The 24,138-nt window shown below is 45.4% G+C and overlaps 1 protein-coding gene across 1 annotated transcript in view; it reads right to left on the bottom strand.

The window, feature by feature from the left end:
* Nucleotides 1-12,023: 12,023 nt before the first annotated feature.
* ATG14 (autophagy related 14) overlaps nt 12,024-24,138 on the bottom strand; it is a 47,174-nt gene continuing 35,059 nt past the window's right edge. The window contains exons 9-10 of the mRNA XM_033187961.1: nt 24,027-24,112; nt 12,024-15,560 (exon numbers count right to left, since the gene is read on the bottom strand). Of these exons, the coding sequence (XP_033043852.1) occupies nt 15,254-15,560; nt 24,027-24,112 (393 nt within the window). The 3' untranslated portion in view covers nt 12,024-15,253. The remainder of the gene's footprint in view (nt 15,561-24,026; nt 24,113-24,138) is intronic.

Here is a 24,138-nt window from a genome sequence, read left to right as displayed (position 1 = left end):
TGACTGCGTGAGGGGTTAAAGTGATCAAGAGCAGAGGGCACAGTAAGTATGTCCCAGCCCCAGTTGGCATGCAGTATTTGGGTCCCTCAGAAATCGCCAGTCATCTGTTTTGAACTGTGTGGCAGGACCTGTTTCCCAGTGCTGTCTGCATGAAAGGTGGAGGATTAGCAGGTGGCATCAGAGGACACCCGCTCCCAGGGCTTCATTTCTATAGCTTTCCCCTTAGGTGAAAGACACTGCTCTTCAGGGCCCTCTAGTGCCAAGCTGCTGAAAAGAGCCCACTTTTAAAATGTCTCCGGCAGCGCCGCACTACCTGCTTTCCTGCGTTGCTGTAGGATCACAGAATTCAAGAAAGGAAATGACGTGTCAGTGTGGGCACCAGCACCTTAGCCTCTCCCCACTGCACCCCTGCCCCCATCAAAAAAGGGAAAACCTCCCCCCTCAGCTTTTCTTCAGGGACTCAATACACCTGGCTTAGTTTTTTCTCTCCTACTTCGTACTTCAAGCCCTCACTTGATCATTTGAAGCAAAAACCAGAACCATGGAAACTAGAGGAGTCAGGGAGCTGCTCCCTCTTGTCCCTGGAGTGGTTCACCTGTCCCCTGCCCAGTGGATGGTCCAGACCCAACGAAGGAGTGAGTTGAAAGCTAAGGAAGGGCCAAGGTAAGATTAACATTTGCTTTTTTAGGCTCTCTCAAATGACTCCAGGTTAAAACAGCCATATGAGAGGACTGTTCAAACCCTAAGCACATTGGTGGCTCTGTGCTTGGGAGATACCTCTTTTGGAACCCGACCCTATGCCCCTGCTTGGCTGGGTGCCTTTCAGCACCCTCTGCACATCTGCCACCATATGCCCTTCTTTTCTGTCACTGTATCTTTGGCCCTCCCCATCTGTAGGTTCTGCATCGCAGATTCAACCAACCTCAGATTTAAAATACTCAGAAAAAAATGTTGTGTCTGTAGTGAACATACATACTTTTTTTTCTTGTCATTATTCCCTAAACAATACAAGCATAACAACTGTTTACATTAGGTATTATAAGCAATCTAGAGGTGATTAAAGTAAATGGGAAGCTATGCATTGGTTATATGCAACTACTAAGCCATTTTCCATGAGGGACTAGCATCTGCAGATATACCGAGGGACCACTGTGGAGCTTGCCCACCCACTGCACTCAGAGGGCCTTGCCCACAGTGCCTCACACAACACACCCTGTAAAATGCATGCATTCCTCAAGTGACCATTTTAATATGAGGGGTGCTTCCAGGACCTGATTGCTCTGGGCCATACCATAATTTTCTGTTTAGTATGAGAAACCTGACAGGTAGGTAAAAGGGGTCTTGGAGGACCTTGTCCTCTGGCCACAGCTGGTCTCATGGGAGCTTCCTTGGCGGAAACTCACACTGCAGCTATGTGGGGTTTGCTCAGTACTTCTCATTGTGCATCTGGTATAAATAACCTCAGCTCTTAGCACCAGTAGCTCCCATAGCAGCAGACTCTGAGCCGGTGGTTATGTTATGACCTAGTGGTTCCCTTCCTGGGTTTTGTCCAATCACCGCTTCTAACTTGGACTTGTCAGTACCTCCATGCCGACCTTTTTGGACCAGCTTGGGACACTATTTTTTTTTTTTTTTTTTTTTGAGACGGAGTCTCGCTCTGTCACCCAGGCTGGAGTGCTGTGGCCGGATCTCAGCTCACTGCAAGCTCCATCTCCCGGGTTCACGCCATTCTCCTGCCTCAGCCTCCCGGGTAGCTGGGACTACAGGCGCTGCCACGTCACCCGGCTAGTTTTTTGTAGTTTTTAGTAGAGACGGGGTTTCACCGTGTTAGCCAGGATGGTCTCGATCTCCTGACCTCGTGATCCGCCCGTCTCGGCCTCCCAAAGTGCTGGGATTACAGGCTTGAGCCACCGCGCCCGGCCGGGGACACTATTTTTATGTGAGTGTTCCCGGGTGTTTTCCATAGCTCCATTCTTTCTTCACTCAGCAGTCTGGCTGTTTGTCCTCCTTTGGCTACAGCCTGATTCAAAAACATGAAATTAGCCTGCACTGTGAGCCGTTCTTTTCTGTACACCACCGACTAAACCAATGAGAGCTGATGTTATCTAGCTGTATGTCGGGTATGCTTCGTCTAAATGCATTCTCTATTGTGCAGTGTCTGGCACTTGGGGAATCTGTGGGGTTGGTTTGTTTTGAGATGGAGTCTTGCTGTGTCTCCCAGACTGGAGTGTGGTGGCGTGATCTCAGCTTGCTGCAAGCTCAGCCTCCCGGGTTCAAGCGATTCTTCTGCCTCAGCCTCCCGAGTAGCTGGGACTACAGGCCACCACGCACAGCTAAATTTTTTTTGTATTTTTAGTAGAGATGGGATTTCACCATATTGGCCAGGCTGGTCTTGAACTCCTGACCTTGTTATCCACCCACCTTGGCCACTTAGCCTCCCAAAGTGCTGGGATTACAGGCATGAGCCATCGCGCCCGGCTGTTTCTGGTTTTTTGAGACAGGGTTTCTCTCGCTCAGACTGGAGTGCAGTGGCATGATCTTGACTCATTGCAGCCTCTACCTCTTGGGCTCAAGGGCTCTTCCTGCCTCAGTCTTCCAAGCAGCTGCAACTACAGCTGCTTTTTTTTTTGTGGAGACAGAGTTTTGCCACGTTGCCCAGGCTGGGAATCAGATGGCTTCTTTTCTCATTTTTCCTCAAATAAGCTAATATTTTAATCTTTGTGAGTTGGTCAAAGTATCTGTGTGGGAGATGTGCAGTCTCAACTGACATACATGTCATTCCTGCCTATCATTTGTGGCCATAGCTGATGTTTGCACAACCTCATGGGAAGAGCATACTTTGGTGGTTATAAACCCTTGGGTAACATCCAGTGCATTTATACCAAACTGATGTAAGGAAAAGCATAGTAAGGAGCTTCACCATTCTAGGTGGTTGGTTTGACCTTACCGTTTTAGGGGAGCAGAGCCAGTGTCTGGGAAGAACTGAAATGGAAGCAGAGATGGCAGTCCCTTATGTGGCAGCAGCCCATGTACCAGGTGATGTTCCTCTATCTGAAAAGCAGAACAAAACCTTTTACCCTTTCTCCCAGAGGCCCCGTCATCCAAGTGTCCTTCAGTGAGCAGAGAACAGGCCTCAGAACAAACTCCTTTTGGGACCCCCCTCTCGTTCTTTTTGAATTAAGGTGGACTTTACATACTGGTACTGAAGTCACAGATCTGTTTATTAAGAAGTATGAAGGGCTCAGCATGGTGGCTCATGCCTGTAATCCCAGCACTTTGGGAGGCTGAGGTGGAAAAATCATTAAGCTCAGACCAGGCTGGGTAGCAAAGTGAGACCCTGTCATTGTACAAAAAATAAATTACCTGTAGCCCTTGCTATTCAGGAGGCTGACGCAGGAGGACAGCTTGAGCCTAGGAAGTCGAGGCTGCAGTGAGCCATGATCGTATCAGTGCACTGCAGCTTGAGTGACCCTGTCTCAAAAAATATGAAGATGTTGATCAAGTTCTTAAAAAACTAAAATCAAAATCAATTAGTTAAATTAAAAAATAAATTGCCAAACATGAGTAAAATGGAAAGCAAGGTTGTATTTAATTGTATCTGTTCCCTCTCCATTGTGAGGTTAATCTATTTGCATAACTTGAGTGTTTGCAGTCTGGTTCAAGGGTAGGGTTGGAGCCAGGCCTGGCCCACCCAGCCTTCCCTGTTCTGGGACCAAACTGTTGGCCTTCACTCTGCCCTTCCTCACCAATCCTCCCCTATACAGACAACCCAGCATGATTCTGCTGCAGGGTGTGTGGCCTGTCTTGAGCAATTCCCTTTCTATACCAGCCCTTATTTTCTCTCCTAAGCAGAGATGACCTGGCTGCCCCAGTGCCTAGGCTGGGACCTCTCATGTGAACTTTTCCTTTTCCATTTCCAGTAGTCTTGGCTTTAGGCCCCTCAGATTTCTAAGTCTGCTCTGTGCAGGATCTTGAAAGGAAACTGCTGCACACTTGAAATGAGTAAATTCAAGGATTTATTATAAGGGTGTAGATACAGGGACAAGCCCTCCCCAGTATTTGCAGGGCCCATGGCAAGAACACAGAGAGCTCTCCTGCAGCACATCCCCTCCAGCATCCTCCCACCCTCTTACTGAGCCATGCCTCAGTCACTTCTCAGGCTGAAGGGATCTGTCTGGAGGACAAAGCTGTGGAAGGGCTGGAGGTCCTGAGGTTCTGGGAGCCTAGGTAATGGTTTATAAGGGGAACAAAGGTCTGAGACAGTGTCTGCCCCCTTGATCCTTCAAACTCCTTGCCCATGAAGAGGCGCAGGGCAGGAATGCCAAAGGATTGGCCCTTCTAATGTGCAGGAGCCAGTGCAGAGGCCCCAGCTGCCTGGTTGGGGATCGTATTGGGCAGGGTAGTGGCTGCACATTAGAATCAACTGTGGGGCTTTTAAAATTCTCAATGCTTAGGGCACACCCTAGACCTATTAAATCAACCAATGGGGGTGGGAGTTCCCGGGTGATTCCAGGTGCACGTGGGGTTGAGAACTACTGATATGTGTAATAGAACCACAGGTTGAGTGTGGTTGGGATGATGGTTCCCAGGTCTGGTGGAAGGAGGAGGGTAGTTGCTGGGATGGGAAGGAGGGAAGAAGGAAAACAGACATGGCAGGGAAGGAGCCAGGGAATGAACACCTTGAGCCTCAAAGGGCCTGGAGCCTGCCGATGCAGCACTCCCAGCACAGTCTGTCTGGCAGTGAGCAGAATGAAGGGGAGGGAATGGACCTGGAGGGGCAAGTGAACCAGAAACAGCCTTCTGTGGGACATCTCAAGCAGGGAGAGAGTCACTATTTTATGTCAGAACAAGCCTCCCCCCAGCTCTTCTTCAGCTCCCCAAAGGCCAGTGCAAAATTTTCTTCTCTGTGCCTGTGGAAGAAGGAAATCTATTTCCTAAAACTTGATGATCCCTAGGAGGCCCTAGATGCACACCTGGGAAGCTGTTCACCAGGCTCTAGATAAAATTCCTTCCATCCAACAGTTCCAGACCAAGGCAATAAAGCAAGTCATGAATTTTTTGGTGCATATACAAGTTGGTTTATGTGATACTGTACTAAGTGTGCAATAGCATTATGTCTAAAACACAATGTACATACTTTAAGGAATGCTTTATTGCTTAAAGCATGCTAACCATCAGCTCTGAGTCATACTCATTTTGCTGGTGGATAGTTTGCTTCAATATTGATAGCTGACAACTGATCAGGGTTGGTGGCTGCAGAAGATTGGGGTAGCTATGGCAATTTCTTTTTTTTTTTTTTTTGAGACAGAGTCTGGCTCTGTCGCCCAGGCTGAAGTGCAATGGCCGGATCTCAGCTCACTGCAAGCTCCGCCTCCCGGGTTTATGCCATTCTCCTGCCTCAGCCTCCCGAGTAGCTGGGACTACAGGCGCCCGCCACCTCGCCCGGCTAGTTTTTTGTATTTTTTAGTAGAGACGGGGTTTCACTGGGTTAGCCAGGATGGTCTCGATCTCCTGACCTCGTGATCCACCCGTCTCGGCCTCCCAAAGTGCTGGGATTACAGGCTTGAGCCACCGCGCCCGGCATGGCAATTTCTTAAGACAACAATGAAGTTGCTGTATCGATTGAGTCTTCCTTTCACAAAGAGTTCTCTGTAGCATGTGATGCTGTTTGATAGCATTTTATCCGCAGTATAACTTCCTTCAAAATCTCAAACCTCTCTGTTATTTCAACAATGTTTGTAGCATCTTTATCTGGAGTAGATTTCATCTGTTTCTGCCAGTAATCCCAGCACTTTGGGAGGCCAAGGTGGGAGGGCTGCTTGAGCCCAGGAGTTCAAGACCAGGCTGGGCAACATAGGGAGACCTTGTCCCTACAAAAAAAAAAAAAAAAAAGCGTGGTAGTGTATGCCAATGGTCCCAGCTACTTGAGGTGCTGAGGTGAGAAGATCACTTGAGCCCAGGACGTTGAGGTTGCAGTGAGCCGTGATCATGCTACTGTGATCCAGCCTGGATGAGAGTGAGGAAAACAATTTTTTTTTTTTTTTGAGATGGAGTCTTGCTCTGTCACCCAGGCTGGAATGCAGTGGTGCGATCTTGGCTCACTGTAACCTCTACCTCCAGGGTTCAAGAGATTCTCTTGCCTCAGCCTCCCAAGTAGCTGGGACTACAGGTGCACACCACCACACCTGACTAATTTTTGTATTTTTAGTAGAGACAGGATTTCACCATGTTGGCCAGGGTAGTCTCAAACTCTCTTCTGCCTTGGCCTCCCAAAGTGCTGGGATTACAGGCTTGAGCCACCGTGCCTGACTATTTCACACAAGATGTTTATTTTAAACAACCAGAGGCTAGACTTGAAGGTGAAAGTAGAAATTAGACTTAAAGGTGCAAGTAGAAAGGAGTCTAAGCCAAACTCCTGTTAATGTTGATATTTTGGCTGGGCGTGGCGGCTCACATCTGTAATCCCAGCACTTTGGGAGGCCTAGGTGGGTGGATCACCTGAGGTCAGGAGTTTGAGACCAGCCTGGCCAACATGGTGAAATTCTGTCTCTACTAAAAATACAAAAATTAGTTGGGCATGGTGGTGTGTGCCTGTAATCCCAGCTACTTGGGAGGCTGAGGCAGGAGAATTGCTTGAACCCGTGAGGTGGAGGTTGCAGTGAGCCGAGATCATGCCACTGTACTCCAGCCTGGGTGATAGAGTGAGATCCCGTCTCAAAAAGAAAAAAAAAAAATTGATATTTTTCTTCTTCCCATGAATCACAAGTGTTTTTAATGGCATCTAGAATGGTGAATCCATCCCGGTTTTCAGTTGACTTGGCCCAAATCCATCAAAAAGAATCACTATCCATAGCAGCTATAGCCTTACAAAATGTATTTCTTAAATAAGACTTGAAAGTCAAAATTACTCCTTGAGCTATTGGCTGCAGAATGGATGTTGTGTTACCATGCATGAAAACATTAATCTCCTTGTATATCTCCATCAGAGCTCTTGGATGACCAGGTACAATGTCAATGGGCAGTAATAATTTGAAAGGAATCTGTTTTTCTGCGCAGTAGGTCTCAATAGTGGGCTTAAAACAATCTGTAAACCATGCTGTAAACAGATGTGGTGCTATACAGGCTTTGTTGTTCATTTACAGAGCACAGGAAGAGTAGATTTAGCATATTCTTAAGAGGCCTAGGATTTTTGGAATGGTAAATTAACACTGGCTTCAACTGAAAGTCACCAGCTGCATTAGCCCCTAATGAGAGAGTCAGCCTGTCCTTCCCAAGCTTTGAAGCCAGGCACTGGCTTCTCTCTAGTTGTGAAAATCCTAGATGGCATCTTCTTCCAACAGGATTCTGTTTCATCTCTATTGGAAATCTGTTGTTTAGTGTAGCTATCTTCACAGATTACCTTAGCTAGATCTTCTGGGTAACTTGTTGCTTTCTCTTACACTTTTATGTTACAGAGACAGCTTTTTACACCTCATGAGCCAACCTCTGCTAGCTTTCAACTTTCCTTCTGCAGCTTCCTCACTTCTCTCAACCGTCATAGAATTAAAGAGATAGAGCCTTGTTCTGGGTAAGGCTTTGACTTAAGGTAATGTGGCTGGTTTCATCTATCTAGACTACTAAAGCTTTCTCTATATCAGCAATAAGGCTGTTGTGCTTTTTAAATCATTTGTGTGTTCACTGGAGTAGCATTTTTCATTATTTTCAAGAACTTTTCCTTTGCGTTCACAACTTAGCTGTTTGGCACAAGAGATCTAGCTTTCAGCCTGTCGGCTTTTGACATGCCTTCCTTACTAAGCTTAATCATTTCTAGCTTCTGATTTAAAGTGAGAGACACGGAACTCTTTCATTTGAACACTTAGAGGCCTCTGTAGGGCTATTAATTAGGCCCAATTTCAATATTGTTGTGTCTCAGGGAATAAGGAGGCCTGAAAAAAGGGAAATGAGGGAACAGGAGGTCGGTGAAGCGGTCAGAATACACACGTTTATTAAGTTTGCTCTCTTATACAGACAGACCATGGACCCCCAAAATAATTACAACAGTAACATCAAAGATCACTGATCACCATAACAGATACAGTGAAGAGATTTGAAATATTGTGAGAATTACCAAAATGTCAGACATGATGAAGTGGGCACATGCCGTTGGAAAAATGGCACTGATGACTTGCTCAACGCAGTTATCACAATTTGTAAAAAACCCACTGAGAGGTGCGACAAAGCAAAGCACAATAAAACAAGGTATGCCTGGATTAAGGCAAAAAGAATGTAAAATGTCGCAAAGGAGTAGCAGAACTCCTTTAAGCCAGTACCAACAGCCCCTGAACCAGAAAACAGTTATTTCCTCCTGTGGATACTAGACTTGGTCCTCTTTATTTTGAATGCAACTGTGAAACTGCTGACCACAGAAGTTACTCTCTGCTCCTATCATTCTTTCATCAGCCTTGGGTTGGGAGGTCTCTCTATTCCATCTACCATCAAACCACTTGGCACTTTCATTCCAAATTGAGAGCAACATACTTACGCTCCAGAAATGCTGTCTTGACAATTTTTTTCTTTTTTTAATTAGGGAAGTAAGCTGCTGGAAAGCGTAGGAAAATTCTTTCCTCAAAATCCAGGTGTCTTCTGAAGCCATACAGTAAATGCTAAAATGTCACACCCAAAGGGAAGGCGAGGTCAGGAACAATCTGATATAGATCTGGAGGTATCAAAGCCCCAGGACCCTTTCTTTCTTTTCTCTTTTTTTTTATTTTTTAAATTAATTATTTATTTATTTAAAGACAGTTTCACTCTTGTTGCCCAGGCTGGAGTGTAATGGCACAATCTCAGCTCACTGCAACCTCTGCCTCCTGGTTTCAAGTGATTTTCCCGCCTCAGACTCCTGAGTAGCTGGGATTACAGGCACGCACCACCACTGCTGGCTAATTTTTTCTTTTTTTTGTATTTCTAGTTTGAGACGGGGTTTCACCATGTTGGCCAGACTGGTCTTGAACTCCTGAGCTCAGGTGATCCACCCACCTTGGCCTCCCAAAGTGCTGGGATTAAAGGCATGAGCCACGAAGCCTGGCCTTTTCTTTTTTTGAGATGGAGTCTGCTCTTTCATCCAGGCTGGAGTGCAGTGGCATGATCTTGGCTCACTCCAACCTCAGCCTCGCGGGTTTACATGATCTTCCCATCTCAGCTTCCCGAGTAGCTGGGATTACAGGTGCCCACCACCACACCCGGCTAATTTTTGTATTTTTAGTAAAGATGTGGTTTCACCATGTTGGTCAGGCTGGTCTCAAACTCCTGACCTCAGGTGATCCACTCACCTTCGTCTCCCCAGCCCACAAGACTCTTTAATGCAAGCTTGTCCAACTCATGGCCCATGAGTTGCATGCGGCCCAGGATGGCCTTGAATATGGCCCAACACAAATTTGTAAACTTCCTTAGAACATCATGAGATTTTTTGCAATTTTTAAAAATAGCTCATCAGCTATTATTACTGTATTTTATGTGTGGCCCAAGACAATTCTTCCAATGTGGCCCACAGACACCAAAAGATTGGACACTGCTTCTTAATGCCTCTGAGTTTTTTTTTTACTCAACTGGCTCTAGCCCATTTTCAACACTTAACTAGTGTCATCAAATACCTTCTGCCAATTTTCTTTTTTTTTTTTTTGAGACAGAGTTTCACTCTTGTTGCACAGGCTGGAGTGCAATGGTGTGATCTTGATCTCGGCTTGTTGCAACCTCTGCCTCCCGGGTTCAAGCGATTCTCCTGCCATAGCCTCCTGAGTAGCTGAGATTACAGGCATGCGCCATCACTCCCAGCTAATTTTGTATTTTTAGTGGAGACCAAGTTTCTCCATGTTGGTCAGACTGGTCTTGAACTCCTGACCTCAGGTGATCTGCCTGCCTCAGCCTCCCAAAGTGCTGGGATTACAGGTGTGAGCCACCACACCTTGCTAATTTTCTCACTTTTTAAAGGGGAGCATTCATTCAAAGGCTCTTTTAGATCCCTCCCACCACCAAAGTCTCTCTCACTCCTCCCTACAAAAGGCACGACAAAGAAGTCATTGATGTAACTCTTGTTAGTTTACTATCCTCTTTCTTGGAGGAAAGATTATCCCACTGGTGGTTTCTGGGGGATTTTGTTGTTGTTGTTTTGAGATGGTCTTGCTCTGTTGCTCAGGCTGGCGTGCAGTGGCACGATCTCGGCTCACTGCAACCTCCGCCTCCTAGTTTCATGCGATTCTCCCACCTCAGCCTCTTGAGTAGCTGGGATTACAGGCATGCACCACCACACCTGGCTAATTTTCTTTTGTCTTTTTAGTAGAGATGGGGTTTTGCCATGTTGGCCAGGCTGGTTTCGAACTCCTGACCTCAGGTGATCTGCCCATCTCCGCTTCCCAAAGTGCTGGGATTACAGGTGTGAACCACTGCGCCCGGCTTTTTTTTGAGACAACGTCTCACTCTGTCACCCAGTGAGTGTACAATCACAGCTCACTGCAGCCTCAACATCCCAGACTCATCCCAGCTCAACCTCCTGAGTAGCTGGGACCACAGATGCACATCACTACGCCTGGCTAATTTTTAAATTTTTGTAGAAATGGGGTCTCACCAGCTGGGCGTGGTGGCTCACGCCTGTAATCCCAGCACTTTGGGAGGCCGAGGCAGGCAGATCAGGAGGTCAGGAGATCGAGACCATCCTGGCTAACACGGTGAAACCCCACCTCTACTAAAAAAAAAAAACAAAAAAGTAAAAAATAAAAAAAAGCCAGGCATGGTGGTGGACGCCTGCAGTCCCAGCTACTTGGAAGGCTGAGACAGAATGGCATGAACCTGGGAGGTGGAGCTTGCAGTGAGCGACAGAGCAAGACTCCATCTCAAAAAGAAAAAAAAAAGAAATGGGGTCCCGCTATGGTGCGCAGGTTGGCCTCGAACTCCTGAACTCAACCAATCCTGCCTTTGGCCTCCTAAAGTGCTGGGATTACGGGCATGAACCACTGTGCCCAGCCCTAAAAAAATTCACTTCAACTATCTAAACAGATTGTGAACTCTTTCCAGTGTATTTTCTCACCAGGTCAGCTGGTGGTGGTTTTCCTCATTGAGAGTTTCAAGGCTGAGGTGCGGATGGCTTGCCCAAGAGTCCAGTTTCAAGTTTTTTGGTACATTTTATTGATGCAACTTTGAAATAATCTCCCCACTACCAATGACAAAGTTAGCCTTAATTCCTCCCAATCTGTTTCAATCTGATTCCTGCATCAATCATGATGTAACTCGGGATGGAGAGAGCTCCTTCTAAACACCAGATGGGAGCACACTTTAAACTGCTGCCTGGAAGGACTGAAGGACAGTGCCACCGAAGCACAGACGCTGTTCGAGAACCCTTCCGTTTCCTTGCTTATTTCCTCCTGTTGCCTGCCAGCCTTTTGTTCCAGATAAAGGGGCAGTGTGACCATGGCAATAGCTCCTGGGGGTATCCTGGCTGGCCTGGCTCTTCCACAGCAGTCACTCTTGGTGTCTCTCCACCACCTGCAGGTGGTCCTTCTCTCCAATAATCTAATCTGAAGGGCACCACCGACTACCCACCTGGGAGAAATCAGTTATAAAAGATAAGGGGTGTTGGGTCGGGGAGGGCTCCTCCAAAGCTACTCAGGCCTCTGAGTGGCTCCCTCTAACATTTCCCTTTTCCTCTTGTCCTGAAGAAAGTCTGGGCAGGTTCCATGTGGGCATCCTAGAGGCCCCCTCCCCCGGGGGTCTGTTGCACAAAACCAGGTCATTCTAGGTCACATGCATCAAATGATGGCGACCAAAGAAAAACACGTCTTTAGGGAAAGCATGCAACCAGCTTCTCAGCTTGGGAGAGATTATTAATACCACCATGATCCGTCATTTTAAAAAACATATTAACGTTTCTTCTTACCTGGCAAAAACATTCTACAAACTTCTATAATTTGTAAAGGGTTCAATCTCATTCTTGCTACCCTTAATGTAGCAGTGGAAATGAACAGAGTTTGAAAAAGACATACACATTAGCAAAGTACAGTTAAAAGATTTATTGCAGTAATACAATAAAAGTTTAGAAAACATTTGTATGACTCAAACTGGTTTAGAAGTTGCAGAGCAATGGGGAGTTCCTGCAGTATGATACTGTGAGATCCTCGGACACTAGTCCTCTAACAGCATGCCACTGAATGCTCTTCCCCAAATTACGTGAGTCCTTACATGAGTCCCGTCCACTCTACCCAATGGTGAGATACTGTTTTTCCCCCTTACAGATGTGCAAAACTTTTCTTAGTTATATTCCATTAGCAAAAAATGTCTTTAACAGACCATTTTAAGCAGCCTGTTTGGTGCCTGTGGGTTTTTATTAGTATTACCTTGTTTCAATAAATCATTTTAAAATGGAAAACATGACCCAGTTCTATGGCTTTTTGTTTAAAAAAAATACCAGCTTCAATTTTTAAAAAAGCTGTTTACATATGGTTCTGGCACCTACATGAAAGATTTTAATGAGCAGCAAAAAGAGTAGAAAAAACAGTGGTTGAAATGTATACTTAAGAGTATTTACAGGGTGGATCCAGTGCAAAATAATGAAACCCAAAATATTTCAGCAGTGTAAGCCAGTATGTTGGTGTTCAAAACCACAAAAGGGTTTGATCACTTAACCCTACATAAAGTGCCTCTAGTTGATATTAACAACAACAAAATATATCCTATCCCTAAAGTTCCCACATGTTTGTAAATTTTGTTGAAGTACTCTAGATGAGTTTGTGATCTCTGGATTCTATTCTTTAGCTTCATCTCACATTCATGGTTTCATAAGAGGCTTAAGAAAACCACTACGATTGCGCATCTCTCAGCTGAAGTCAATCTCCATCACCAAGCTCCAAATCCCACTCTTACAACTGGTGAGACTAAGTTCTTCTGAGGGTTTTAAGTAGCTAGACAACTCTTACAAGATTGTGTTTATTTGGTATCTGTTCAAATCCACCATCTTCACTCTCTATGAACTCCAGAACTAGATGGGAAAATGGAAGGCCAGCAATCATGAAGCTGAGCACTTAAAACAGAGATCCCAGCAGTGTTAAAGAACCCACAAGGGGCCGGGCATGGTGGCTCATGTCTGTAATCCTAGCACTTTGGGAGGCCGAGGCAAGCGGATCACCTGAAGTCAGGAGTTCAAGACCAGCCTGGCCAACATGGTGAAACCCCCGTCTCTACTAAAATACAAAAATTAGCTGGGCATAATGGCGGGTGCCTATAATCCCAGTGACTCGGGAGGTTGAGATGGGAGAATTGCTTGAACCCAGGAAATGGTGGTTGCAGTGAGCCGAGATGGCACCACTGCACTCCAGCCTGGGCAGCTGAGCCGGACTCCGTCTTCAAAACAAACAAACAAACAAAAAAAAACACCCACAACGAGAAAAGCCTGCTTCTTCCTTTCATGGAAAATTCATAGCGCCAAGGAATTTGTGACTACCGGATAGAAATAAACTCCCTTTTGTAACTCTACCCAAAACTATACCAAACACCAAATATACCATTAGCAAAAGCTATATAGCACCTCGGACTTGGAGGCAAAGAATCAACTATAATTATGATGATGAGAAAAGAAGCGGGCATGGCAAACCTCTGAATGATTTATCTGAGGTGCTATCATGCCAATCACATACGATATGGTACTAATGCCTGTTAGGAATCTTCCATAGGATTTCTTTTGGTAGCTGTTACACAGGATTTTTTTTTTTTTTTGCAATTATTACAAATAAAAAACTACTTACATATTTGTACATAATGCCTCTCTCATTATAGTTTTCCTGTAAGATTGTCACTAAAAGAATGATAAGACACATGACCTGAAAATGATCTCCTGGTGAGGGAAATCCTTTTGAGATGGAGTTTCGCTCTCGTTGACCAAGCTGGAGTGCAATGGCACCATCTCAGCTCACTGTAACCTCTGCCTTCTGGTTCAAGCCATTCTGCCGCAGCCTCCCAAGTAGCTGAGATTACAGGAGTGTGCCACCACACCCGGTAATTTTTTGTATTTTTAGTAGAAACGGGGTTTCACCATGTTGGCCAGGCTGGTCTCGAACTCCTGACCTCAGGTGATCCGCCCGCCTTGGCCTCCCAAAGTGCTGAGATTACAGGCGTGAGCCACCGTGCCCAGCTGGGAAATTGTTTATATTGTGCTTTCCCCAGAACAGAGCAGAGCAGCATCAGTCGTAAGGATCTGCACTACATTTCTGAGCAAAGCTGTGTCCTCAAAGCAACAAAGAGTTCAGGGAAACAAGCAGGATGGTTTCCCCTGAAAACACCTGCCACCTACTCAATCCCATAGAAAGAAACTGGACACCACAAGAATGACCAGAGGCCACTGAACTAAGTGGCTTTTCCCCTGTGCCCAGGCAGGCACTGAGCTTTCATAAGGGAATGACCTTCATGACTTATTTTCACCCAGAGAAGATAAGTTCAATTTCAAAATGCTCATAGTGTAGATGGCAGGACTTCAATCAACTAGGTAAGAATAGGCTTAATTCCCCTCAGAATACAAGAAAATAGTTAAAACCTCTCTAGGACATTATTGCAGCCAGGATTTCTTCCATTTATGGATGTGGGTCCTAAAGAAAAAGACTTTCATTTTCTTTGGTGTGTGGGGTAAAGAAAAACAGGAATGTCTGACAAACTACGACAGAGCAGCATGAATGAAATACGTGTAACTCACCCCTCCCAAACAAAATTAAAGGACCAAATTATAAAGAAATCATTTCAAATTGCCTGCTGCTTCTCCGTACAAAAAATCAATGGCAGAAAAACTCTTTATTAAAGAGCTTTTATCTTTCATGTCCTAATCATCAAGAATCACCTCTTGTGATTCAACCAACCCCTAAAACTTAGTGTCAGGAACAGTCTCAGCACCGCAAGGACCAGCACACTGACCTAGGTCCGTGGGCCCGGTGGCCTGGGCCCAGAGGAAACCCAAATCAATTGCTTCCTTGGCAGAACTGGCCACACGCACAGGTCCTCCTTCCACCAACACTGGTCTGGGCAGAAAGACCTTCAACCCCTGTTCTATTAAATATCATAAGCATATTGGTCACCATCACAAGCTACTTGACAAATAGAAATGTTTGTCTCCCTGCTTAAAAAAAAAGAAACACTTTAACCTTTGTTCCAGGCACTATCTTAACTTAAACAGATAATGTTTACTAGAGTGTAGTGGGAGAAGAACTTTCTTGATGCAGATTTGGCATGTTTTGGTCCATGCTCATTAACGGTGTCCAGTGTAAGCTTTAAACCAGGAGGTCACCGAGGCTGCTGCAGAGGAGATCATCCCACCTGCACTGCTGCTTGCGATGGGTGGGGATGCCTGGGTGCTCTGACTCTGGGAGACTTCCACGGACTGGGAAGGGATATCACAAAACCGGGGACTAGGCAGGTTCTCCCAGTCTGTGCCCAGGTCGGTTTCTTCATCGCTGATGCGCTCGTCTCCGCTCTCATCTGATTCTCCAGCAACTCCGGGATCCACAAATTCCATGGACTCCTCAAGGTCTGCTCGTACTTCAAAGGGCCCTGACCTGTGTGCAGACAATGAGGGTCTCTTTAGGATAATCACCATTCTCAACACCAGAAAATATGCCATCTTCCCGAAGGCCCTCACCTGAGGGGATGAGGCATGCCGCAGGCTGCATTCATTCCTCAAGTCTGTGCAGCACTCCGTGTTGACCTATGATTGCGTTTTCCTTTCCCCAAATAATCTCCATCCATGTTTTAAATAAAATCATGATACCACAATTTCCCACAAGCCTACCTACTTAATTGGTGATGACCCTGCATAGCAAAAAAACCTCTTCACTGAGATGGCCCATGTTGGTCCTAAGTCTGACTTCCTGTTGTAAACAACTGCACTGTCTATGAAGTAAACACAGGGCACTCCAATGAGACAATTCTAACAAAACGCCACTTGATGTATACTCTGGATATTATTTAGTGTAGTAAGTCATATATATAAATGGTATACAAAGAAGACTCAGTGGCCTCCTGTACATGTTTAAAAATATCACCACAATTTTCTAGGACACATTTGTAGCACAGAATGAGGCACAACTGTTTAGAATACATTCAGAGGCAATGTTGTATATTTCTGCACCATATTTCAGGAGAAAACAATTTCTATTTCTCAAAGGTCCCTAATGACACCCTCACTGCCAAGTCCTATTACCCTTTCTCAGGCCTCATCCTCTTTGCTGGCACCTCAGCACAGGGAACTGAGTCAGCAAACCTCAGAAGTCTTTCTGCATTTCTTTTTTTTACTGAGACAGAGTCTTGTTCTGTTGCCCAGGCTAGAGTGCAGTGGCACGGTCTTAGCTCACTGCAGCCTCCACCTCCCAGGTTTAAGTGATTCTCCTGCCTCAACCTCCTGAGTAGTTGGGATTACAGGTGCCCGCCACCACGCCCATCTAATTTTTGTAGCTTTAGTAGAGATGGGGTTTCACCATGTTGGCCAGGCTGGTCTTGAACTCCTGATCTCAAGTGATCCACCCACCTCCGCCTCCCAAAGTGCTGGGATTAAAACAGGCGTGAGCCACCGCGCCCGGCCACCTTTCTGCTTCTTTTTCCCCTCCCTTTCAAATGCCCCTCAGCTCCGGCTCCAGGGCAACCAGGCTGCATGTCCTCCCTGTAGGCAGCCACCCCCACCCACTGCCTTCCAGGGAACTGCCCTGCAACCAGCTACAGGATGGGACCAAGGTGCTGCTATCTCCCTGCTGCTGCCCCCAAGATAATAAGCACACGTTACCTTGGTTCATTTAAGGGTTTCACTGATAACAACTTTGGGGAACAAAAGGAGAGGTCAAAATAAATAGCAGGCAGAAATGAGAGTCTAGAATTGTACAGCCTGACATTTCAGCCTATGGTCCCAAATTCTTCACAGCCTTCACAATGATGAATGGCTAGTACTGGCCTCCAACACACCTCACCAGGTCTGCACCTTTGACTCAGTTTTTACAGGAGCAAGCAGCCCTCATTCCTCCCAGACACCTGTGCTTCCCAGCTGGGTAAAGTAATAATAATAGCTATCATTTATGCTCCAGGGACTGTTTTTAGGTCTTTAGTAATTAAATTGGAAGATATGCCATGGGGTTTCCCACTTGGTATCCAGTGAGCAATTTACATTTTCAAAGAGCCCATCAGGCCAGGCGCAGTGGCTCACGGGCACAGTGGCTCACGCCTGTAATCCCAGCACTTTGGGAGGCTGAGGCAGGCGGATCACAAGGTCAGGAGGTCAAGACCATCCTGGCTAACACGGTGAAACCCTGTCTTTACTAAAAATACAAAAAGTTAGCCAGGCGAGGTGGCGGGCACCTGTAGTCCCAGCTACTCAGGAGGCTGAGGCAGGAGAACGGCGTGAATCCCACAGGCGGAGCTTGGAGTGAGCTGAGATTGCGCCAGTGCACTCCAGCCTGGGCGACAGAGCGGGACTCCGTCTCAAACAAACAAAAAAACAAAGAGCCCCTCAGACTAGGGGGCTTCCAAGTTTACTAGGCCCCACCCTGCCCAGAAGTATTTTGCAAGGCTGAAGGGAGTAGAACCTCCTACTGCCCCTTGAATTTCTCTGCCAGCAAACTAATGGCCACTGCACAGTTTTTAGCTCTGAGCACCCTTTTCTGTATCCTCACATTTCTCCTTGCACTTCATTTCTTTTCTCCCCTTTTTCTATTCCTTGGCAAACAGTTCTACTCTAAAGCCATCTTTTCAGATTCCTTTCCTAGCGCCACTCCCAAATATCCTCTGGTTACTAAACCCTCAGGTTCATCCCAGATATCTGAACTAGTCTCAAAATTTTAGCTGGCTGGGATTCCTCCTCTCCCTCATCCCACTCTGTGTCTGGGGTCACCAGGGCTACCTGTTATTAAATAAGCTCCCTTTCCATTCTCAATTTGTCACTCTGGCCCAGGTCCTCACCTTATCACCACTTCCCACCTGCCTCCTCTTGCTGGAGAGCTGCCTCTCTCTCCTTCTGGCACGCACCCACTAAAAATGTTCACAATTTAAATTCTTTGCCTGGGCTCATTCCTTTACTAAACCCAAGATGCTCTGATTCTGTTCTGTTCAGCTGTGCAGTCCAGGGGACCTCAAAACTGACTGCCAGGCTAAGTCTCTTGGTTTCCCCAGATCCCCTAAAGGCCCCAGTCAGCTTTTTACCACAGCTTACTCCTCCCTTCCTCCCTCCCTTCCTTCCCTTTCTCCCTCCCTTCTTTCCCTTTCTCCCTTCCTCCCTTCCTCATTCCCCTCCTTTCTTCCTCCCTCCCTCCCTTTCTTCCCCAGTCAGCTTTATCCATAGCTCGCTCCTTCCTCCCTCCCTCCCTCCCTTCCTTCCTTCCTTCCTTTTTACCACAGCTCCTTCCTTCCCTCCTCCCTCCAAGGCTCAGCCTGTTTTCTTCTTTGATGCTGCCTTCTCTAATCCTGGGGTCTTAGTTTTCCCAGGAGGCAGGCAGAAGGGACAGAGAGGAGGAAATGACATTTCCTGCAGGCAGAGTTCCTGGTGGACTCCAGTTCTCTGCGTGGAGAAACTCACCTGGCATGGAACAGGTGCTCAGCTAAGTACAATGAAAAGCGACTGAATGGAAGACTCCTCAGGGAGCCCGTATGGAACAATTTTGGTTCCAACAATCAACCTACATCTCTGAGAAGCCACAGAGCAGGAGGAGGGTCGTGGCAGAGGGCCCTGCGATGTTTCTCCGCCCAATGCCTCTCTCCCACCACTTCCAGATTAGAGATACATCACCTGCCTGCCAGACCCCAAGCTAGAGACACAGCCCACATAACCAGCTAGCAAAATAAGCTAGCAAAATAATTCATCCTATTTTGCTTAATGTCTTTGAGGAATAAAGATTACAAAATAGTTTCCTAATTTTTAGGTTAGCTGAATAATGGATATCTTTTTTTCAAGGCCCTGAACCAGGAATACTCATTTTCTCATGGTGCTGCAGGGAGGTATTCTACCAATTAAGGCAACAAAAAGATCTTTCTGGCTTTGTAAAAGTCACTTTTACAATATATCCTATTTCAAATATGTGGGAGTATGTGCATTTATGGATACAGAGACTGCACAAAGGATAAGCAATGGGCAAAATATTAATATTAACAGGTGAATCTGGGTAAGGGTGTATGTGTCTGTACTATTTTTATTTTTATTACTTTTTTTTAATTTTGAGATGGAGTCTCACTCTGTTTCCCAGGCCAGAGTGTAGTGGCACGATCTCAGCTCACTGCAACCTCCGCCTCCTGGGTTCAAGCGATTCTCCTGCCTCAGCCTACCAAGTAACTGGAATTATATCCACCACGCCCAGATAATTTTAGTACTTTTAGTAGAGATGCAGTTTCCCATGTTGGCCAGGCTGGTCTCAAACTCTTGACCTCAAGTGATCCACCCACCTCAGCCTCCCAAAGTGCTGGGATTACAGGTATGAGCCACCATGCCTGGACCTATTTTTATTTTTTTTGTAATTTTTCTGTAAGTTTAAATTTGTTTCCAAAAAAAAAAAAAAAAAAGTTTATCTTTTCAGAATAGAATCCTCAGTTCTGCCAGTCTGAATAGAAACAGGAAATCCCACCCAGGTTCCATTAACAATCTTCTTTACACTTTGATTCTGATGAAGCTGGTGGGAAAAGGGGACTTTTGAAGTTCTACTTCCTGTCCTCTGGCCATAAACTTAGATGTGACTCACAGCCTAATCGTGTGTGCAATTCTAAATGGAAAACCTGACTCAAGAGCAGGCCTACAGAAAACTTCAGACCCGCTACAAAAATTCACCTCCAGTATGAGTGCCCTTCCCCTCAACTACCAGTAACACTGGATTCACTGCTCCTTCCCATTTTTGTCAAACTGATGGTTGCAAATGGAAACTTGTTTTGAATTGCATTTAAAATTTTTTATTATTTTAATTTTTTTTTAAGAGATGGGGGTCTCACTGTGTTGCCCAGGCTGAAGTACAGTGGCTGTTCACAAAAGTGATCACAGTTCACTGTAGCCTCCAACTCCTGAGCTCAAGTGATCCTCCTGCCTTAGCCTCCCAAGTAGCTGGGACTACAGGCACGTATCACTGTGCCTGGCTGCATTTTTTTTTTTGTTCTTCTTGATTGAGCCTAAAGATTTTTTTCCTTTGAATACTGACTACCTTCATCTTTTGTGTGAGCTGCATGTTTTAATCTTTTGTCTATTTCTCTAATAGGTTGTTGGTCTTTCCTGTACTGACTTGAAAGATTAAGTTGTTTAGATTTTAATCTGTTGTCTGTTATAGAGGTTGCAAAACCTATCTATGACGTCTTTTTTTTTTTTTTTTTTTTTTTTTTTTTGAGGCAGAGTCTCACTCTGTCGCCCGGACTGGAGTGCAGTGGCCGATCTCAGCTCACTGCAAGCTCCGCCTCCCGGGTTTACGCCATTCTCCTGCCTCAGCCTCCCGAGTAGCTGGACTACAGGCGCCCGCCACCTCGCCCGGCTAGTTTTTTTGTATTTTTAGTAGAGATGGGGTTTCACTGTGTTAGCCAGGATGGTCTCGATCTCCTGACCTCGTGATCCGCCCGTCTCGGCCTCCCAAAGTGCTGGGATTACAGGCTTGAGCCACCGCGCCCGGCCTATGACGTCTTTTAACTTTGTTTATGGCAGCTTTCACTAGACACACTCAGAGTTTTGACACAGGAAGATGTCTAACTCCTTTCCTTTATGGTTTTTGGGTTTTGTGGCTTACTTGGGAATTCTCTCACCATCCTATCATTATAAAACACTGTCCTTTGGCTTATTTTATAGATTTTTTAAAATAAGGCTGTTTATATCATCTGGATTTTATTTTTATATATAGAATGTGGTATGAACTCAACTTTCCCCCCATATGAATACCCAACTGGCCCAGCACTATTGAAACATTATCTGATTCAATGCCTCCTCTATCATAAGATTATATTTCCACATATACAAGAGTCTGTTTTGGGACTATTCTCTTCCTCTAATCACTCCACCTATTTGCATGCTAACAGCATTCTGTTTTAATTACCTTTACGCTACGTTTTAAATGGACCAACCCCATCCCTCATTACTGTTTTCAAAACTTCCTTGCAGACTATACTTCTGGTTGAACTTTAGAATCAGCTTGCCAAAGCTCCATGAAATACGATCAGTCTTCCTTTTGAGAAGTAGCCCTTTTGCAACACTGAGCCTTCTCATCCTGGAAAATCATAAGGGTTTTCCCTGCCTGTGGCTTTCTTTCAGCTCCACTCCTCATATAGTGTGTAGCAGCCATTCAAAAAATACATGTGGAATAAAAATAAGCTTCATAATTTTTATAATCATTTTACATACATTTTATTAAGATCACTGCTATAGAATTTACAGTTTTTGCTGCTACAATAAAAGGAAGACTTTTTCCATTAAATTTCCAAACTGGTTGCTGTTGGCACACAAGAAAGCAACTGTTTTTTGTATGTTTATCTTTTTCTTTCTGAAGAGACAAGGTTTCATTCTGTCATCCAGGTTGGAGTGCAGTGGTACAAACTCCCCCAGCCTGGAACTCCTCAACTCAGGTGATCCTCCCACCTCAGCCTCCAGAGTAGCTGGGACTACAGGCATGCATTACTGTGCCTGGCTAAATTTTTTTTTTTTTTACTTTTTGTAGAGATGGAGTCTCACTATGTTGCCCAGGCTGGTCTTGAACTCCTGGGCTCAAGTGATCCTCCCACTTCAGCCTCCTACGTAGCTGGGATTATAGGCGTGAGCCACCATGCCTGGTTTGAACTATCACTTCAAATAGTTTCTTAGTTCTCTTGGGAATCCAGTTCAATAATTATACCATCTACAATAATCCCAACTTAGTTTCTTTCTTTCCAATATAAATACACCTCACTTCTTTTTAAAAATGCTTTGCCTTGGCAAGGCCTCCAGAGCTGTTAACACAGCACTGACAGTAGGCATCCTTGATTTTTTCCTATGTAATCTATTACATAAATTACATCAATATCTATGTAAGTAACGTGCCATTAAGTATAACTTTCCTTGTAGGTTTGTGATAGATATCCACTAGTAATAATCTACTTGCTAGTAATTTTTCCCCCTAATTATTAATGGGAACTGCATTTTATTTAATTCTCTTCAGCATCTATCAGCTCGATCTTATGGTTTTTCTTCTTTAATCTGTCAATGTGATGAAATAATAAACACTGGTTAACTGCATGAGTATCTCTGACTGTGGAGGCAGCCAGGTGGGAGCTGAGACCCCGGCTCCACCACTTGCACTGGCTCTGTGACCATGGCCATGAGTTACTGACCATACTAAGCTCCAGTTTCTCCTGTCTATAAAGTAGGAATAATATCCAAGGCAAGTAAAGAAGTTGGCCCTGTGTCAATAAAGAGTGAATCAATAAATATTAGCTCTTATTAATAAGGATAAATTTCCTAATTTGAGCCCGTTACAGGTAAGGTACAGAGAGGATGGTGAGTAAACTCACAGAAACCAACCATCAAAACTGGCATGGATTTCTTTTTTTTTTTTTTTTTTTTTTTTTTTTTTTTTTTTTTTTTTTTTTTTTTGAGGCGGAGTTGCTCTGTCGCCCAGGCTGGAGTGCAGTGGCGGATCTCAGCTCACGGCAAGCTCCGCCTCCCGGGTTCCCGCCATTCTCCTGCCTCAGCCTCCCAAGTAGCTGGGACTACAGGCGCCCACCACCTCGTCCGGCTAGTTTTTTGTATTTTTTTAGTAGAGACGGGGTTTCACCGTGTTAGCCAGGATGGTCTCGATCTCCTGACCTCGTGATCCGCCCGTCTCGGCCTCCCAAAGTGCTGGGATTACAGGCTTGAGCCACCGCGCCCGGCCTGGCATGGATTTCTAATGTTCACATTTCCATGGCTCATGAACCAATGAGGGATCAGGGGTGAGAGGCGTGAACTCCCTGTAAAATGGCACAACACTGTAAGTATATGTGCAGTTTCCTGGTGAGTTCACAGCTTTTTATAAAGGAGTCTATGTCCCAGAAATGTTAACTGTCTGAGGTGGGGAGGGGAAGGAAGCATAAGACAATGGTTAAAGTCAGATTATCACCGAAAGTTAACTGCTGCGTGGGGGAAGCCAGGCGCACGCGTCAGAGGACAAGGCCTCCCCTAATGCCTCGGGTTTCAGTAGACGGATGATGCAGAAGGGAATCCCAAAAGAACTTTCCCGCCATTTGTCTTGAGCCACACCTCTGGTACCTTTTATCTCCAACAAATGGTGATCAGATTGACTCAGTGATAAGAAAACCGTGCGGCTGGGCACAGTGGCTCAAGCCTGTAATCCCAGCACTTTGGGAGGCCGAAGTGGGTGGATCACCCAAGGTCAGGAGTTTGAGACTAGCCTGGCCAACATGGTGAAACCCTGTCTCTACTAAAAATATAAAAATTAATCAGGCATGGTGGTGCGCACTTGTAATCCCAGCTACTCGGGAGGCTGAGGCAGAAGAATCGCTGGAACCTGGGAGGTGGAGGTTGCAGTGAGCTGAGATTGCACCACTGCACTCTAGCCTGGGTGACAGGATGAAACTCCGTCTCAAAAAAAAAAGAAAATTGTGAATTGTTACGATGGACAAGGAGTGAGCAGGAGCAAAAGAAAATGTGCAGGAAACAGGGCAGACAGTAAGTAGGGCTGGAGAGTTCCCAGCTTTTTTATAAAGGGGTCTATGTCCAGGAAGGGCTGGAGAAGAAATAGACGCAGATCCAAAGACATGGTCTTTGGATTCAGGGAGAGCACAAAAAGGCACCACTCCAGGAACACTTGGGTTCTTCGACTGTGCTTTAGGTATTAAAAATGATTGATATTATTTTTTTCTAAGACATGTTTACAGAAAAAAACCCATAAAAGTTCAAATATAATTACCTTTGTTTCTTTCTGTATGGGACTCTGCAATTTTTGTCCGGTTTGAGGAGTTTGGGATTAGGGAACACGACTCTACTATGCCAATATACCATTCCTCTAACAGGAGTCACAAAAACACTCAGAGAAAAGCAACAAATACCTTCTTACCTGCCTAGGTGTTCAGAGCTCGGGCTGACCAGGTACATCAGATTCCTGAGGGTATGCAGTGGTTGTAACTGATCTAAATTTACATGCTAAAAACAAAAATTAAAGAATTGGT

This window comes from Trachypithecus francoisi, unplaced genomic scaffold (assembly GCF_009764315.1).
Source record: "Trachypithecus francoisi isolate TF-2019V2 unplaced genomic scaffold, Tfra_2.0 Lachesis_group3, whole genome shotgun sequence".
NCBI classification, from domain to species: Eukaryota; Metazoa; Chordata; class Mammalia; order Primates; family Cercopithecidae; genus Trachypithecus; species Trachypithecus francoisi.
The sequence above is the reverse complement of the archived record's forward strand: the minus strand, read 5'-3'. Positions and strand labels throughout refer to the sequence as shown.